Source organism: Dermacentor silvarum, chromosome 6 (assembly GCF_013339745.2).
Source record: "Dermacentor silvarum isolate Dsil-2018 chromosome 6, BIME_Dsil_1.4, whole genome shotgun sequence".
NCBI classification, from domain to species: domain Eukaryota; kingdom Metazoa; phylum Arthropoda; class Arachnida; order Ixodida; family Ixodidae; genus Dermacentor; species Dermacentor silvarum.
In genome coordinates this window covers 31,629,330-31,648,691 of record NC_051159.1, presented here as the reverse complement: position 1 = coordinate 31,648,691, position 19,362 = coordinate 31,629,330, and the positions used below count along the sequence as shown (strand labels likewise).

At 43.3% G+C, this 19,362-nt stretch overlaps 1 protein-coding gene across 1 annotated transcript in view; it reads left to right on the top strand.

Annotated features, from left to right (window-relative positions):
• The window catches only part of LOC119455383 (tubulin-specific chaperone D-like), an 82,053-nt gene that overhangs the window by 4,063 nt on the left and 58,628 nt on the right, over positions 1 to 19,362 (top strand). The window contains exons 2-6 of the mRNA XM_037716781.2: positions 4,491 to 4,663; positions 5,594 to 5,732; positions 12,237 to 12,435; positions 15,451 to 15,658; positions 17,308 to 17,456. Coding sequence (XP_037572709.1) covers positions 4,491 to 4,663; positions 5,594 to 5,732; positions 12,237 to 12,435; positions 15,451 to 15,658; positions 17,308 to 17,456 — 868 coding nt within the window. The remainder of the gene's footprint in view (positions 1 to 4,490; positions 4,664 to 5,593; positions 5,733 to 12,236; positions 12,436 to 15,450; positions 15,659 to 17,307; positions 17,457 to 19,362) is intronic.

The window sequence follows — 19,362 nt, the reverse complement described above, 5'->3', positions numbered from 1 at the left end:
AGAAGTTGTGTGTCTGTTTTTATTGGGGAGGCATTAAAGTAAATTCATAGTACACTAATGACTTTGATCTGTTGATGTTTGGTCAAATCAGAGCTTGGTTATTCCTGTGCAGTGGTAACATAAGGTTGATCCCTTTTCATTTATTCAACAAACATTTGGTACTCTAGTATACCACGGGCCAACAAGTGATATTGTGAAAAAATTACGCAGATGCTACACACTGGCATTCGCTGCAGAGCCTCTTTGATGCAGATGCTTCTGTTAATGCTTAACGAGTTCACATTATGTGTTGTTACATTATGTACATGCTGTGTTGATGTCACGCTCGTGATGACATAGCTGGCATTAATTAATAGCAATACATTAGAATGAATTGACTTCTTTATTGCTTGAACTAAGTGAATGATTGTCACTGCTTCACATTCAATGATGAATTGCACCTCTCAAGCAAGGTTTTGGTAAATGTCCTGTTGGGGGGGGGGGTTGCATTGAACAGTACAAATGTCATTTGTAACGTATAAGCTAGTGCCACTGCACAAATACTTCTCCTAACTCCTCCTATACTAATGCATTCTATCATTCCGCATGCTGTGCACTACACTAAGAAAAAGTGAGAACATCTGCATTATGCTAATGGAATAACAGCTTTATGTTCTTGTTTAATCGGCTGCTCTGTTTTTCATTGTGCATTTGCTTGCATTTGAAAAACTCGGTAGGAAGAGGACTTGCACAGGAGTTTTGTAATTGGGTAATTGGCCTGCAAAGGGGGGCCACTGGGTGTTCAATGCAATAATTATTAAATGTGAATTTAACTCATTAACTAGCATCATTCACTGTGCTCTTTATTCTGCAGCAGGCATCAAGTAGTGGCTAATATGTGGGTCTGGTCGGAAATTCTTGTTGCGATTCTAGCTGGCAAAAGCTCAGCATTTCTCTGAATCCACCGGTTTGTTCGCTTCTTGCCGTACCAACTTTTCAGTTCTGAAAACCATTATTTTCGTAGCCCGTGGTGTAAGTGAGACACGGTGAAGACAAACACAAAATTGACTGGGACTGTAGTCTCTTCTGAGGAAAGTTCATGAAAGGGGAAAAAATGTCATCCACCCCGACTGCAGCACGAAGCTACAAAGGAAAACCATAAGAGTTTCTCAGGAAGAATACTTCAGTTTCTTTTATAGCTTCATGCTACAGTCGAGTGGATGACACTTTTTTTCCCTTTCATGGAGTATAGACCAACAGTCGGACATTCTTCAATTATGTGTTGCTTTCACCTGTTGAGACACTGAGCCTGTCCCTGTTCCCTTTAGAGAGATTAAACCTTATTTAGAGAAGTGAGGGCAGCCAAGGGCCCAATAACGCAAAACTATTCCAACCTCCTGATGTCAAACTTATGACTGTCGATGCAAGCATCGGGTGTTGGCCCGCAGTGTTGTTTCAAACGCCCAATCAAATGCTATCCTCATTTATAGGAGGTCACTTTTGCTTGCTTCCAAAGCAAATAGCATCTCCTACCAAGACAGGTTTTGTTATCTAATGGGCTGACAAGAGGCGAGCAGCACGCGGAAGTGGAGAGGGTTTCGTTGGAGTCGAGCTAGCACAGTGAAAGTAGATAAGCGGATGAGGAAGGTGGTGCCGGCGTCTGCGATTGGCCCTCTTCCCCCCTTGCTTAGCTTGCGGTGACTGGTCAGAAATCCCGACAGCGTGCAACGGAAGGTTAAAAATGACGCTAAGATGGATACTCAGCTAAGAAGAGTTGGCATAGCAATGTCGTAAATGTGCCAAAAGGGCTTGACCATGTTACGCTGCCACACAAAATTATTATACGCAAATAAATCCATTATACCTCGCAGCTCCAAGTAGCCTGTGGGCAGAGATCCTCTATTCCTTGTGGAAAAGGGCAGCCTCCGGCTATTCCGACAAAAATTTAATTTTGTTCGGCATATTAATACATCTTTGATGCATACATGTCACTTTGACATGCTCAGTTTTCGCAGTTTTGTGACATCATGCGATAGACTGGCAAAGTGGGCGCAGCCTGAAACCTTTTGACCAATAGCGGAGGCTTATGGCAAAAAAGATGTATAATAGAAAATAATTATTTATCTTTTGTTTGGTCTGATCCTGCACAATCAGTGTTCACACGTCATATCAGATTGGGCGGTTATTGTGACGTCGCATGTCAGACAGGTGAAGTCGGTTTTGTCCGAAAAACGTTCCACCAATCGGGAAGGGTGGATTGCAGAAGTGGAATAGAAACAGTTTGGAATATATACGTTACAGCGCCCAAAGTCTGGGCCATCTATCTATGATAGGTATTTACTGGGCAGAGGGAAGGACACCGCGCAAGAAGATGCATACAAACAGTGCATCTTACCAACTCATTTTATTTGAAGAAGCAGGACACTCATATGCTTGTGGTCCAACCTACAAGGGCGCATGCACTGACAGCAAGTGAGGAACCGTGCAGAACTGAAATGTACATTCAGCCACAAAAGCTTACGGGACACAGGTTCTATGACAGTTGTTATTCAAATAAATTTTGGCGTTTTACATGCCAAAACCACAATCCGATTATGAGGCATGCTGTAGTGGTAGACTCCGGATGAATTTGTGGGCACCTGGGATTCTTTAACATGCACCCATTCCACAATACACGAGCGCTTTTGCCCCCATCTAAACGCGGCCACTGCAGTCGAGACATGACCGCGCGACCTCGTGCTTAACAGTGCAATGCCATAGCCATTAGGCCACCACGACAAGGTTCCTCGACAAGGGTCAGTTTCTGATCTGTTAAGCCATCAAACTTACAATTTAATGGACCACTTTACAGGCTGCAAGAACTGTGCTTTAAGAAACAAACTAAAACTTTGAGTTCAAGGCTATGCGCCCAGCCTTCACGAGAATTCAGCTGTTTCATAAATCCCACGTCCCATAAGCTTTCATGGTTGCCTGTATGCGTGATATTTCTTCGATATCCTATGTGACTGTCTAGGAAACATGCTTTATAATCCCACCGCTGAAGCCACTTATTTACTATTATTCTGTTTAAGAGTGAGAAAGAATCTACTCGGTGAGAAGAGACAGGTGAAACCATGGGATGGTAGACAAAGAACACTTCACTTTAGAACGGCATGTGGATGATTACATTGCCACTAATATTTTATGCCAACAAACAGCTAAGTAGAATATGGTAGTTGGTCGATGCAGTAATAGCTCTGTGTACTCTCTGGTTGAAGTCTGCGCCATATGATGCTGCACCAGCGCAGCTGCTCTCATCTGAATCTTCTCTAACCCGGTATTCTCTGAAGGGCGTTACATATACAGACAAGTTAAAACTATTATTGCTTGCTGTGTGCATTTTTCCAGTCTCCTATTTGCTTCAGAGGATTACTGCAGACAACTGTCCTGTATAGGTGCCACGCAGCACTTAAGGGTGGTGTCGGTGATGCACTGTGTCAATGCCACCAACGGCCAGTCCGACGTTGCGTTGCGTACTACCACACTCTCCCCGATCTCGAAGGCCATGCATTCAATGCCTTCACAAGCCATGCATTCTCCCATGCACGCTTGCTACGATTGCGTCTTTAATGAATAGGGTACACTGTGTTGAAACGGCACACACCTTAAGGGCTGAAAATATTTCTAAAAAAAACAAGAATTGGGCAAAATATACCATGTCTTGTGGTTCAATGTTCAAGTATATGGATCGCATCCATTGCACCAAAATTGCCCTAATTTAGAAACAGGCAGTGAATGCTTGCACTAAGGTTATATTATGTTGTCAAATGTAGCGGAGTGCTGGCATAGACTAGAAATGTGAGCGCTAAATTGATACAGGCGCGAAGTTATCCTATAGTTGGTGCGAATCGACACAGCATTGAAACGGGCTCCCAAAAGTAGTATGCACAGCAATGCTTGTGGGGGATGCACAGTAGACAGCATGTTAACACGGCATAGCTGCTAAACAAGCATAAGTCTCAGTGGCGTGGCTGTAAAGGTTTGTATATTGAGCCTGTGGATACACAAACATTCATTGAAGTACATTTCTTGTTTTTTTACAGCCGTGTATTTTAGCTCATTGTCAAAACTTAACACATATAATGAATAAAGAAACGTGGTAAATTAGTTTACGAAAAATCACTACGTCTAGACCCGTCCATAATCATTTAAATGATAGGTCGAGTGGCAGGCAACTGGGCGCCGCCGAGCAGGCTCTTGCTGAAAATAAAACACGATGTCCACCGTCTAGCTTTCACTCCTTATTGAGTCACCACAGTAATAAGAATTATGGTATTGTACTCATTAAGATGCAACTGTGTCAATTTGCGTATTTTGTGTGAAGGTTTACAAAAAGAGCTTAGTTTATACCAGCATAACGTCGTCTGCTGCACCTAACACGTGAGATACCTATCTCCACAGTGTGCCGCCGGGGCCATGCTGCCGTCTTGTTGGGCACTCCCTATTGGTCACATGTCATGTGGTCCTTTCAGCTGTCGGACATTGAGCCTGTGCTTGCCCTGCTGGAGAGGATGGCACCAGACAGTTGGAAGTTGCGACCGACAACTTATATGTTGCTGCTCTGGCTTGGTGTGCTGTCTATGGTGCCTTTCCAACTCTCACGCCTCGACTCTGGAGACGAGAAAACGAAACCTGTGGCCCAAAGGTAAGAGCTCTGTTGCTCAGAGACAGGGGGTCCTGAACGGTCGTGTACTGTGTGTTTCGAAAAGTAACTGTGCAGTGAGAAATTAAAGAAAAAGATGATAATTGTGAATGACATCACAGTTTCACGTGCAAAATGATAGCTCAAGACCCTCTAGTTTGTCCTATAACGTTTGAGAGGAGGTGAAAACACTGAGGGAAGGCCTCGTTCTCATAAATGCACACCTGTTGACTGAATGTAGTGTTAGAACAACCTTTACAGAGACAATAAGGCCAGACAATGTCAATTCAGTGTTGCAAGGTGTGCCACTACAGTATCAGCTCCCATAACGGGGCACATCGTACTTATAATTGATAAGTTTTAGGCAGCTACTGCTAATAAAAAAGTTAATGACATTGTACTGTGACAGGAAAGCCAGTTCAGTTTGGATGATCTTATTGGAATTTCGTGCGAAAGAACTCGCTTGTGCTACTCTTTGCATCGCTCTGTCGGCATTATTTGAGGGAATGTGGTGCCCTCTATGTGCAGGTTCCTGAAACAAAAAAAAAGAAATGCAGTAGCCTCCAGTACACCAATACTTCGGTTATCACTGATACAGCTAATTAGAAATACCCTTAATCTTGGGCAATTTGAATATATAAGGACCCCCTCAATTGGTGATTTTCTTTGAAACTTAAGCCTTTTCTTGGCATAAAACTAAACTTGCCAAGTGGAAAGTTTCTGGATGGTTAGCTTAGCGATTTAGATTAGTTCACTGTTTGCCTCTATCTAAATTTTTGTCGTGTCTTAACATAACCACGTTCAGCAGTGAAATTGTGTGTCCCGAGAACACATCAGAACTTGTGTGGTCTGTGCTGCAAAGTGTATGTGTGCTTTGCTTTACTCATTTTCTTGCTCTATGTTTTATCATTTACTCACTGTGTTTCATTTTAGGATATTTGATGTCATAAAGGCCAACCTCACTGCCGTCGGGAAGGCAAACACTGCCTCCAGCTTTTTAAGCGCTCATTTTATTACCCGTCCTGACATCAAAGACCTCTACCTTGATGACTTCATGATGTGGTTGCAGAATGTAAGTGATCTTCCTGGTTCCTCGCTCCTGTTAGCCATTTAAAAAAAAAAGAATGTGAAAAGTATTCACCAAATATTTTTTTACATGTAAAGCAGTTGAGTTACAGGAATTTTTTTAGGTTCTTTTGGCCACTCTTCTAGACAATGAAGTTTGTACTTTCAGGCAATAAACTAAAAGAAACCGCCACTTGAAGCTACCCATACGCAGCATGTCAGAAGTTATTTTGTTGCCACTGGTTGCGAAGAAAACTCACTAATTCGCTTCAAGGCCACTCTGAAGTGTACCAATAATTTTGAATAAGAGGTTTGCAGAACCCAAGTAAACAGCGTAACAGTTTGGCATAAACTGTAATACAGTACATAAAGTTTGTCCACTTATATGATCTAATAGATGCAGTTCACAGAATTACGATAAATTTCGGGTGACAAGTTCTTTTGAAAATACCCTATGTTCAGCAATCTTTGAAATACTTTTACCTTCTAAAATTTAAATTAGAGATCTGTTCCCTTACAGTCTCTACAATTTCCTTTCTTCATTAAGGTTCACAAAATGATACTAAATTTCTAACTGATAATAATTAACAATGAATTACGCTGCATATTTCTTCCTAATATTTCGCCAGGGGATAAAGGACCCCTACAGTCTCTACAAATTCCTTTCTTCATTAAGGTTCACAAAATGATAATAATTTCTAACTGATAATAATTAACAATGAATTACGCTGCATATTTCTTCCTAATATTTCGCCAGGGGATAAAAGATAAAGGAAGGCCTTAGGATTGCGTAAAAGAAATGCATTCATAAATTTAAAATTTTGAGCAAGTTGGCCATTTCATTGCCGCGTCGGCCCTTAATTTCCCGATATTTTAAACGTTTTTGGGTAATATGAATTTTAGGTGATACGAATTTTTTCGCCATCCTGAGAGTTTCCACTGTAACATAATTGTGCCAAGGAGTGGCGGGACTCGCAGTGAAGTAGCTCCTTGCCTTGTCCTAAACCCTCGCATTATCTTTTTTACAACTCTTTTTCCTTCTACGTGCTTTGAAGCTCCCATCCCCCAGTGTACGTTTTCTCACATATAGCATCATTATTCGTCCCATGTTAGAATATGCCATCATAATCTGGGATCCCTTCATTAAAACTAACACTGCTAAATTAGAGAGCGTTCAGAAGAAAGCACTACGATTTATTTATAACTCATATGACTGTTCATCTATCGCTCATCTGCTTAATCAAAATGGTTTGCTTCCAGTCTCTCATAGAAACCGCATCTGTCGTTTAAAATTCTTTTTTTTAGTTACTCAAAGGTCAATACAATTTGGTCACATCCAACAATAATCGTACTCCTCTAGACATAACACAAGACAACGGCACGATTTTACAGTGACACCACTAAACGCAAGAATTAACTCCTATAAGTATTCCTGTTTCCCCATAACGATTACAGATTGGAATAATCTCACTAGTGATGCAGTATCACAAACGTCACTGCAAATGTTTGAAACCTATCTTTAATTTCGTAACATCTTTTGTACTACATTATATCCTTGTGCTGCATTTGTATTTTATATTTTTGTATTTCTGTCCCTTGATCTTGACTTATGATTTATGATTTCTTTTGGAATTATGTTTGCTGTTTCCAATGGCTGTTTACTTGTATATTGTATGCCCACCCTGCTAAGGTCTTGTAAAAGATCGTAGTATCAATTAAAAAATTAAAAATTGTATACCAAGCACAGTTCTTATGACTGTTGCTGAACAGTGGGACAAACTTGGGAGGTGAACAGAAGCGTCACGAGAGCAATCACGGCCCTCCCTTGTCTGACACCTATACCAGTCTGCAAGAGCATGTGCAACTTGATCTTGACAGTAAGCTTGTTGTTCATCTTGGTAGAGCTTGTTGATCAGTAACAGCAAGCAAGAAAGTTTAAAAGGCACCATATACTGATAGCCGTGGCACTCCATTCCTGTTTCTATAGAGATTTTGCCTTAACTACGACCTTGGACAATCTTACACCGTGGCATTACACGATAACCGCTAACAAGAGGACAAAGCTTTGTCTGATGGGTTCAACTGATTCCAACAATTGAAAAAACTATCTATGGGGGACGCTGTGTGAGCTACAGGCGGCTAATCCTAGAGGAGGAGAAATAGCTTTCCCAAGGCCAACACATCCGAGGTCCGAACTGCAGGCTATACACAACGTAATTGAAACTCTCGTTAACTTTTCTAACGTCAACGGAGCCAGAGTTGTGAGCAGATTCATAGACTTAGAAGTGTACATGTGTGAGCATCACTCTCCACTGGGTGCGGGCACATGGTCGGGACCTCAACAGTGACCCTGCGGGCCGCATTCCTCAGTACTTTCTTGCCTCCTGTAAGTCTTTCCCTTCCCTTCGACCTCCACTCTTTACTCATCGCCCGAAAATCTATCCTCTGGTGGGACACGCATGCCCTCATCACCCTGTGTATCTGCTCCATTTCCTACAACCTTTCTTGGGCAGAGAAAGTCTCTTCAAAGACTTCGGGTCGGCACTCACTGCACCTTGTACGTGCAATCGACTACATGAAGACAGTGTTCAGTGTCCGAAGGGCTCTGCTGCTGCGTCTGTAGCGAATTCCCACCATCGACTTTGGACGTGCCCTGGGACCAGGGTCATAGTACCAGAACTGAACCAAAAACTGGGAAAAAATGTTATTTTTGCTCGAAGTGGAACTGAACCTGATCATTACGATTTTTGCTTCACTCTGGAGTGAAAAGGAGAAATAACTGTTTTTGGTTAAGGGGTTGGTCCCCTTTTCTGAAGCTTTTCATTCATGCATTGCTTAGCACCTGTGGCTCTACCTGTGCTACCTTATTTGTAAGTACACACCATCTTCCCATGATCTTAAAAGTAGTAGTGCCATTAGTATGGTTTTCAGCGTATTGCGTCAGGGGGCAGGCTAGGTTTACATGACAATATTTTCATTGCAAACAGACGCGCGGACTCGCCAGACTGTGATGCGTGCCAAGTGTCTGAGACAGTAGAGCCCTATACTTGTTGCTTGTCCCCAGTTAGCGCCAATTAACAAGAGGCTGTTCAGTGAAAATGTGTTACTGGGCTATTGACCGGACATATCAACGGAGTGAGCCATCAAGGCTCTCTTGGAATATTTAACAGAGGTCTAGATTCAAGTCTGGGAGCAGTCCCTTCGAACACGAACGTGTGCCATATTTAGTATGCGAATGTAAGGCAAGGGTGCAGTTCGGGGGCCCAAGAAAAAGAACTGAAGTATGCACACTGGTGTAAAATGGCGACCATGAAATAGGGGGAAAGGGAGCTTCACCACGCGGAGTGCGAGTTATTTGCAAATTTTGCCTTTAGGCGTGGCTTCACGGCAGCGGCGCACACTGCCGTAAAGCCACACTCTCAGGAGAGAGAGAGAGAAAGTACTTTATTTGCACCCGTCGGAGAGTATGGGTGGTCGGGGTGAGACACAGCTCCCCCAGACACAGCTCCCCCCCCCCCCCCCCCTTGACGTTGGCCAGAATCAGTTGGCTTCCGGCAGCGGCCTGGGCTTGACCGATGACTTGTTTATGGGCTTGTTCTTCCCGGCCATGGAGGAAGGATTCCCATGACTCTTCGTTCCCATGTAGACCGTTTAGCGCTGCTTGCCCAGAGCATGTGATTTAGGGTCGCTATGCCTTCACAGTTTTTGCATTTAGAAGAGTGCACCTCAGGATGGGCCATTTGTGTAGGATATACGGGTTTGGGAAGGTACCCGTCTGCAGTTTTTGCCAGTTTACTTCTTCCTTCTTTGTGAGAGATCTATGGGGGGGGGGGGGGGGGGGAGGGGGGTTTCTCCTGCCCATTCTATAATGTTCTAGAATTTCTCTGTATGTGGTTAAGTCTCACTTTGTGGACAGGGAGTAGTCTCCCTGCGCTGGAGCACCAGTAACCTGGCTACATAGAAATTAAAATGTATAGTACAGTATATGTACTCTTATTAAAAGGGAACCCTAAATTAGTATGCCAACACTGATTACAGGTCAGTTTTGGTGTATGAAGGTTTGGAAAATAATTTTTTTATCAATAGAATTTCTATTGAATGCAATCTAATGTTGTCTTTTCCTCTGAAACTAATGACTTAGTGATGTTCTGTTGTAATTGATACCAATGAGGTTCTCAGTTTAATAGCTGACCTGTGTATTTTGGCAATCTTTCATTTATTGCGAAGAAAGTATTGCTTTCCAGTTTTTCTCCGAAATACAGAAAGCCTATCCCAACTTTACGGCAGGGGCTTTATCATAAGGCCAATGTGTGCGCACAGACGAAAGGACCATGCATCACGTGACTCAATCACCTCTCCACGCGTTGTCGGCACTCGTGGTAAAGAGCAGTCGCCATCCGTGCCATTTCAATATCAGGTTCAGTGGGATTTGCCACCTAGCAATGATTCTGAAATCCGGAGGGTCGTGGCAAGTTCGCACGATGCTCCTTGATTGCGCTTCCCTTTCCTTGGCACCCGTTCTGTAACTAATAGACCACCGGTTAACCGCCCTCTGCTTTACATGGCCTGCCCAGCTCCATTTTTTCCTCCTAATGTCAACTAGAATATGGGCTACCCCTGTTTGCTTTCTAATCCACATCGCTGTATTCCTGTCTCTTAACATTATGCTTAACATTTTTCATTCGGTCACTCATTGCGCGATCCTTAAATTCTTCTCAAGTGTCTTTATTAGCCTCCAAGTTTTGTGCCCCATATGTTAACTCCAGTAGAATACAATGATTGTATGCGTTTTGGTCATGACTTGCTAAGGCCTGCCGTACGCACTCCAACCCATTTTTGTTTTTTAAGTTCCCTTCTCATGATCAGGGTCCCCTCTGAGTAATTAGCTTAGTGTGGTAACTGCACAGTCCTGGGTATGCCGGTTGATGGATTGAAAAGAATGCACACATTTTGACGGGTTTCATATTGACCAAACTGGGTCACGTGCGCTGCATTTATTCCTTTGAAACTGTGACGCCCTCTGGGTGCTGGAGCGACAGCTTTATATTTGATGTCACTTCAGAAATCATAAAATATTGTATATTCAGGCGTTGTTTGTCTCAAGCATTTGTATTCAATTCAGTTTGGAAATTTCAATATTTGAACACCCGTAATGGATGGACGGATGTAAAACTTTAATGAACGTCCTGAGGTACGCGACTCAGCGTACCGTAATGAACCTATGCTGACACCCGTAATGAAATACCGGGTTTGCTTCCTGTGTTTGTGTCCCAGCTAACATGGAGTGAGCTTAAAATAAAAATGCGCGCACTTTCTGTAACTTTGAAACCAATTGTATGCTGCAAGTAATTTCTTAAAGAAGCCTCCTGTATTTTTGTGTTCTTGTTAATAAGGCAGTCGGTAGGATAACTTAACAAACATTTTAATTGAACTTTTTAGGGCCACAATGTTGATAGAAGGTTTGTAGAGCACGTTTAAAAGTATCACTCTCAATTTTTTGCTATGAGTTACCTTCTGCGTAACTCTTTTTCCCACGTTTAAAAGAAAACTGCTGTGGAGACCATGGTGCTTTTTTAACAATCTCAGGAACTTTCAGTGAAACAAGAGAAAAAAGGCTACGCAGTAGCAGTGTAAGATGTGCTCCACAAACCTCGGTATTGACACTGTTGCCATAAAGCTAACTAATTAAAAATTTTTAATTACCATTTACTTAAGAACATGGAAGTGGTTTTATCCAACGAGACGACTTTGCTTTTATTAAAAACTCACTCCATGTTAGCTGGAACACCTGGTACATATACTTCTAGACAGCTCTATTCAACACTGTGCAGTCTCAACATCCCTGTGTTTACTATACTTGCGGTGACAACTACTTCTGGCTATGAAAATGAAGTTATGGAAGCAGGCTTCTACTAACGCTCTGCCATATGAAGTAATCCAGACAAATTGAGTACAACTTTCCTGTGACCTTTCGCCGCTTATTTACTTTCACGAAGACAGCCACAGATAAGTTGGCGTAAACGTTGCGCACCGTTTGGTTGCCTTATGTACTTCGATGACGTATTGTTGCTGAAGTTTGTCATGAGGTTATGAGGTGCACTCAGCTCTGGGCAGCAAGCCCATGACGAATGGTCACCGAAAGATGCGGATGCCATTTTGCTGTTGAGAGATGTGTGAAACTCGTGACAAACCCAACTTGTACAATGCTGCAAAGGGTGACCCGAATAATAACGATGTACCCATACTGACTAGGGAATATTGTCTCTTCTCAAGGTACTTGCTGTGGTAAGGAAATTTCGATTTCTATTTTCTAGTTTTCACTTTAGAAAACATGACCACTACTCCCAGCAGCCAAGCTGCATGCATGCATGCTTCGGTTCCATTGCTCAGCTTTCGTAGCCACCAGACAATGTTGCCTGTGAGACTAGGTTGTATGTTGTTGCTTACGACAAGTGCACACAGAATGAGTGCATAGCTCAACTAACTTTTACCACTGTCCTTTTCTCAACAGCAAATCGATGCAAATCACGAAAAACAGGTGACAACGACAAACGTGTTGTCTACGCTCGCCATGATCTTCAAGCTCGCCAAGCGGGAGGTTGTCATGAAGCACGCAAACAGCTTGATGAGCCTGCTGACAGAAAAAAAGTTATTTCAAAGCAGTAACGTCATTATTCAAAGGCTCGCATTAAAGCTGTGTCAAAGGATTGGTGAGTGGTAGCATTTACTTCTCTGTTCCTTTGTCTATTATAAAGTTGCACCTGAGAAACGTTTTTTATTTAACCCCTTCACAACTGTATTTAACTCCTTGTAAAACTGTACTCTTGAAGATAATCCTTCAAAACTAGAATTACTAGACTAAGAAATGAATCAAGCCAAGGAAAGCATCAGGGATATTAACTGTTTCTCTTTTTTCTTTTTTGAGCTGGAATATAGAAATTACATAATAAAATGCGAAATGAAAGTGGAAGAAGAAACAACTTGTTGCCGGTAGGAGCCTAACCTACAAGTTCTGGAGGACACTTGTGGTGCTCTAATTGAGCTATAATGGAGGCTGTAGCCAGTCCACTTCCTTGAGTTTTTTCAAGTATTTGTGTAGGTGGAGTAAACATAGTTCTGCATGTGTTAGCAGGTGCCACTCACTGCCATGGCTGCAAATGTGGAACATCATGTCGATTGCAGGTGTCACATAGTATGTGAACTAAGGAGTGGCAATCTGGCCAATAAACCGTCTTATGCTACCTCAAGGTATCAAAGCTGCCTGAGTCGAGGCCAGCTTAATCAGGTCGTTACTAAGGATAAATGAAGCGCCAGGGTTACCCTAATTATTTCTAGTCAAAATAAGAACATTCATTACGTGTTGCATACCACTTAAAAAAGAAAGATAATAGAAAAAAGTCTAAGTGTTTTGAATGCAGTACTACTACTGTGTATAGTCATGTAAGGATTTCTCAGCTTTAGAGTTCTCAAGTGGCTGGTTTTCAGACTATACTACATGTAAGAATGTGAGTTGTGCTTCTCTGAATGAAGCACTTTTTTGGATAGTTGAAGTGGCACTGCAACACTTCTTAGAGCGCAGCTTTTAATAGCCCGTTCTTGCGGCATTGGCGTAACCGAGCGAACGAGCACCGCGAAGAATGAAAACGAACGCAGAGCGCAGTGGGGAGATGAAAGAAAGCCGATAGTTAAGAGAGGAGGAAAGCGCAGGAGTAGGGTGCAGCGGAACCATGTGGCAAAAAACAGAGGAGGAGGAGGAGCGCAGGGAAGACGGCCTGTGCATGCACTGAGTTGCCGGCGGTCACAGCATACGCAGCCGTGTGGGTTATCCCATCTGTGCTTCCGAGGGGGGGTCAGGGTGTCGGGAGGTGGGAACTGCTACGCTCGTCCGTGGCGTCAGCTGCTGAGGTCAGTACGCGGTACCAGCGTGTGTGACGGGGATCACTGCTCCTGCAAGGGGCGATGGCGAGCGGCTATGAGTAAGGCTCCATGTGACGCTCCCTTGGGTGTTGTCACCGCTGACACTGGTGGCACGACTTTCCTGCGATGAAGGGCCTCTCTCGTCGTTGGTGGAATGAAAGCACGAGAAGAAAAGCGTAGTGCCGGTGCAAGACGGGCTTTGCGGCGACTGTGGCTACGATATGGCATCAGAGTAGCGCGTGTCGTCTGTATGGAAACAAAGCGCTGCATGAGTGGAGCTGCTGTGAATCGCACCCACGCGTCAGCCATGCGCTGCCTCTTGCGATCTCCCTGTTATCAAAGCAGACATGCCACATTTCGCTCCATATGGGACGTGCCACATGAGACATTGTCCGTGCCAGCCAATATATCGCAAAATGAAAAATTATATAGAGCGGCGCTCAAATTTTGCATTAGGGAGTATCGTAATTGGTAAATTTTTAACACTCTAAGGAAACATTTATGTTTGGTAGACAATGCTGCCATTAACATGCAAGCGCAATATTTCATTTGTTCGATTCGCCTGCACTTCTTTTACGAGCTTACGCAGCAGTAGTTCCGAGCTGATTCCGCGCCAGTTAAGAAGTGCAGGGCCTTCCTGAAATTGTTGCGAAAGGGGTGATGTGAAAGGTCTCCTGCTTCTGAGTTTGCATTTCACACCTTTCGTTGCTGGTATTGTACAGCGTATGCTGCAATTCCATTGTGAATGCCCGCTTTTGTCAGATTCGCAGCTGCTGTGCCATCTTTGCCAGCACTCTGAAGGGAAAATGAGCGTATAATGGTGTAGTTTCAACGCTGGCACGTGGTCTGGTGAGACGAAAAAAAAAAAACACTCATGTGATTGGGAAGAGGTGGTAAAAAACTACTTTGAATGCGAGTTCAAACGCCTTTTGCCTGTCTTGGGACATGTTTGAGGGCCACTTATTAATAGTGGCTTCTCTCTTAGAAATGGGTGCTATTGTTACTGATTCATAGTACAATTTCTGATGCCATTTTCTGGTGGCATGATCGTATTTCTTGTAGCATCGTCCGCTGCCATGGCACCAGCAAAATTATTTGCTGCTTTGTTCCTGCACCACCCCGGTGACTACTGAAACAAGTAGTGAAGGGCAGCACTGCCTTAAGTACCTAATTCACAAAGTGAATTATGAACTGAACTGGACTATTGTTCCACTGCTTGCAGCAGAGAGCCCACAATCTAGCATAAGAGATCACTCTCCTTCGGCTTTCGAGGCTCTTTCTATTTCAATTTTTAACATTTCCCCATGTGATAAAGAAACAGGAGTCATGGGCAGTAAACAAGAGTGGTAAGTGATAAACCGGTGCAGTGAGCAGTAAACCAGAGCAATGAGCAGTAAATCGGAAAAGTGGGCAGTAAACAGTACCAGTGGGTGGTGAACAGGACTGGTGGCAGTAAACCAGAGCAGTGAGTGGTAAATCGGCATGGTGGACAGTAAACTCGCGCGGTGGGCGGTAAACCAGAGCAGTGAGTGGTTAATCGGAGCAGTGGGCGCTAAACAGGAGCGGTGAGCGGCAGACCGGATCAGTTAGGAGAAACCTGCTGTTAACTTTTCTTCCTATTCTGCCACGTACCTCATCACACCCTGAAGCTCTAATTCCCAAGTCGGCACTTTGTAGAAATACTTGACCATTTAAAGCTTTTAAAGCATTGCTTCCTTTCTTTGTATCCTTTCTTTCGTGCCCTTGTTCGTTGTATGGAGGTCAGACTGTGTGGCCAACTTGTGAGTGACACCTCTCTTGTCTTTCAGGCCTTTGCTTTCTTCCCGTCAACCTTGCTTCTTGGAGACACCTGAGAAGCATTAAGCAACTGTCACAGAACATGCAAGAAAATGGTCCCTTGTCAGAAGCGGCCTTCCCAGCTGCACAGGAGAATGGAGAATATGATGTCCCAGAAATCGTTGAAGAGATCATCGACAAGCTTTTGGGAGGCCTCGAAAATTGCTCCATCGATGTCAGGTTGTGATCCACTGTCCGGTTCTTTGTGCCCACTTTGATTCGATCTCTCTTTGTTCAGTGTGTAATGGAAAACATAGGTCTCCCAAGCCCTCTACCTTCTAAAAAAAGCCTAATGATATTTTATTGCAGCAGCTTTTTTTCATTTTTATGCAGAGGCTAAGAATGTATTTTTTCACGCTTACCTTTCTTTACATTTACCCAAAGTATGAGAGACCTGTTCAGTCTATAATATCTTGTTAAGTTGCAGCAGCTAATGTGAATGTTGGAGTGAAGACAAGTGCAAAACACATAAACAAAGTAATGCTTCTTACTTTCAAGAAGTATGTTAGTCCTCTAGGAATTCATAAATGCCATGAGGTACCATCTTGGAGAGCAGAAAAGTGGCAGAAAATAGGGGAAAAGCTCTTTGCACATCTTTCAGTGGCTGGCAAATCTCTTTACCTATATAGCACTTCGTTTCATACTTGGCGCACAACGCTGTAGAAGCTATGCTACTAGTCACCCGGGACTTTTTCGTGTTTTGCAGGCTTTCTTTAATGCTTGTAAAAAGCTTTTATGTAGCACGTATTCAGCAACAGAAAGATGGAGCGGGAATTTTTCATGACCTAAAATTTTCTTATTGACCATTTTGCTCTGATAATAATAATCAAGAAGTCAAATTAGTAATAAATTATTATGTAATTAGGCAAAATACAAAAAATAATTCACTGGGTCTCTTATGTTATCCCTAAGACTCTTGTGTTATGTTATCCCTAAGACGACTTGAAAGCGAAAGCCCAAGTGCCGATGCATTAAAGATTGGCCCCCTTAATTCGCTTAGTCATCCTCTTAATTTGCTTACTCATCCCCATAATGTGCTTACTCGTTGTTTCAATTCGCTTAGTCATCCCTCTTAATTTCATTGCCTTTAACTCACCTGAGGGGTCATGGAAACGTTTTTGTAACTTTCGTGTCTTCTGTGTGTTTTCGCTCAAGGATTTTGAAGGTCAACTGAATGATGAGACATGTATCGCCTTAATAGTCGGACTTGCGCCAACCGATAGCAAACAACATTACCTTTGTTCTGTCCAGCTACGGGGCACTCGCAGATTTTTTAATTTTGGCACAAGTTACGTGGGATACCCTGTATATTAACACATGTGCCAAGTGTGGACTTGGTGGCGGCAACGCTAGAAGGCGCAGCAAGGGAAGTGCGAGAGAGGTGCCTGGCCTCATACCTGACACGTTTCAGCGGTGGCAATACAGTGCACTGCTACATTGCTTTAATGCTAATCACGTTAACATCACCATTCATCTTGAGATAGGTTCTTCCACAATCTTTAATAACTTGCTAAGTGTCAAATTGAATCCATACGTCCTTATGCATACTTTGTTGTCGGCAATTTAAATAAATTAATAGCTCCAATTAAATTTATTTTGGATGCCCCTGCTGCACCACTGATGGAGACGACGGCGTGTGCTACGAGCAATGAATCACTTCTTGCATAGCCTCTCGTGAGCAACGTAGTTTTCTCCACAAAATAAATAAATAATTTTTTTTTTTTCATAACTTGCTAAGTGTTGGTTTTTTATGTGCTAGTTGCTATGGCTGGTAAAATAGCAGGCTGTGGCCTACCACTCCTGACCGCAGCATGTTTGTTCGTTTACAGGTGGTCAGCTGCGAAAGGCTTAGGCCGTATTGCAAGCAGGCTTCCAAGGGAGTTCGCCTCCGAAGTCGTCTCATCGGTGTTCTCCACGTTTGAGAAGCAAGACAGTGAAAGTTCACTTCATGGGGGATGCCTCGCCCTCGCTGAATTTGGTCTGTATTTGTGTCATCCTATCAATGTATCAGTATTTTACATACAAGTTTAGCGCTTGATGTTGCAACATAGAATGCATTTCTAGTTGCAGTACGTGTGATGAATGCATGGCATTTGTTAGATTTTAACGACCTTGTATTTTTTTACTGTTCTCTTCAGACTGTAAATTATCCCTCTGAGGATGTCCAGTCACGATCAAAAGTTTGGAGACCATGCATCAGCAAAAAATTTAAATATATTCAAGCGCAGCTCCACGGCCTCGAATCGGCCTAACATGTTGTATTGGTCAAACACGCACACATAGGCGTGCGCTCTTGATTTCAGCCTGAATGCCGAGGCTGCAAAGAAAAAAAATAAAATCGTGGCACCTTTGGTCCACAAGCTTTTGCTCGCGACTGTACACTATGGTTTGAAGAAGCATCTGGTGATGAAACTAGCTAGCTTTCAACCAAGGTCAACATTTAAAAAAAAAAACAAAAAACTACTTGCTTGTTTTGACTTCCACAAGTGAGCCTTATTTACAGTGCTTCATTGTGAACAAGGCTTCCGTGTGGAGGCCATGAGTGTCAAGTTTTTATGAAATATTAAACTTGATCAGGGTCTGTCTGTTTTTATCATGATTGCTTGAGACCACCATTCTGCACTACATAATTTTATACAGAATGTGTAATTATTCCTTATTTTCTAATCAGTCACTGCTAAAGAAAGCTATTCTTCTGGTTTGTCGTTCGTGCGAGGTCATCTGCCAACACCGTTTAGTGCACACGAACATCTCGAATGCATTTTTGTCATTGAACATGACGGTTTCATATCTTAAAGCTTGAGCTGCATAACAGCAACACGGTGGACATGGCAATTAAGCAGGGGTGTGTGAATAGCGATCTTGAGACAGAATTGAATATGAAGCGAAATAGTGGCAGAATCAAATCGAATATCGAATACTTTTCGAATAATGAACAGTTATCGTAATTAATATAAAATGATGTTCACGTCTCAGTATCCTTAAGGGGGGATGCGGCTTTCGCATCGCGAAAAATGGCCAGAAAATTGATTTTTTAAAAATCACATATTCACTTTCTATAACTCTTTTTCTACCTGATTCATAAATATCATCACTGAAAACCATGTAGAAGTGCTCTAAAAAATTTGTTGTATCAGCCAAGGTGGCCAAAAATCTCGCAGAAATCACGAAAGAACAGCGTTTTTCAAGCCACAGATATCTCCCGAATGGCGCAACCAAGCACCGCCATCTTGGTCTCGTCGGAAAGCCCATTTCTCCGTCTTCAAATTTGCCGCTTCAGCTATCTCCTCCATACATAAACAAGCGCACACAAAGCAAATAATTGAAGGTTGTTCCGGAGTCTCCGATTAGCCGCACCCGCCACGTGACTCCAGCGCGGTTCGCCGTTGGTTCGGTGCTCGCTCCGCGATGGCGTCTGCTCCGCTCGTTGTGGCCTCCACTCGAGCTCTTGACAGTTTCCGTTATCTGGATGAGTGTCAAAACGGGCGCTACGTGGACATTGCAGTAGCGTGGCCGATCCCTCTTTTTGTGGACGTCTCAGACCCGCAGATAAGCATTCCGACCACCGGCGATGCGGACTTCGCGACCAAGCTTCGCGCACGGTATCCTCGGACACGCGGCTAAGCCTTTCAACACTCGGTATTTGGAATTCACAACCAAGCAGATCGCGCACGCAATCCTCGGACATGTGGTAAGCATTTCGCGCGCGGATTTCTCGGACCCTTGCCTAAGCATTTTGTTCATCGGTGCCTCCGACTGCACGACTAAGCACATCGAGCGTCGACACCTCGAGCCCGCGGCTAGGCATTTCGCGTGTCAACACATCGCTCATCGAGTGTCAACTCCTCGGACCCGTGGCTAGGCACTTCGCACGTCGGCACCTC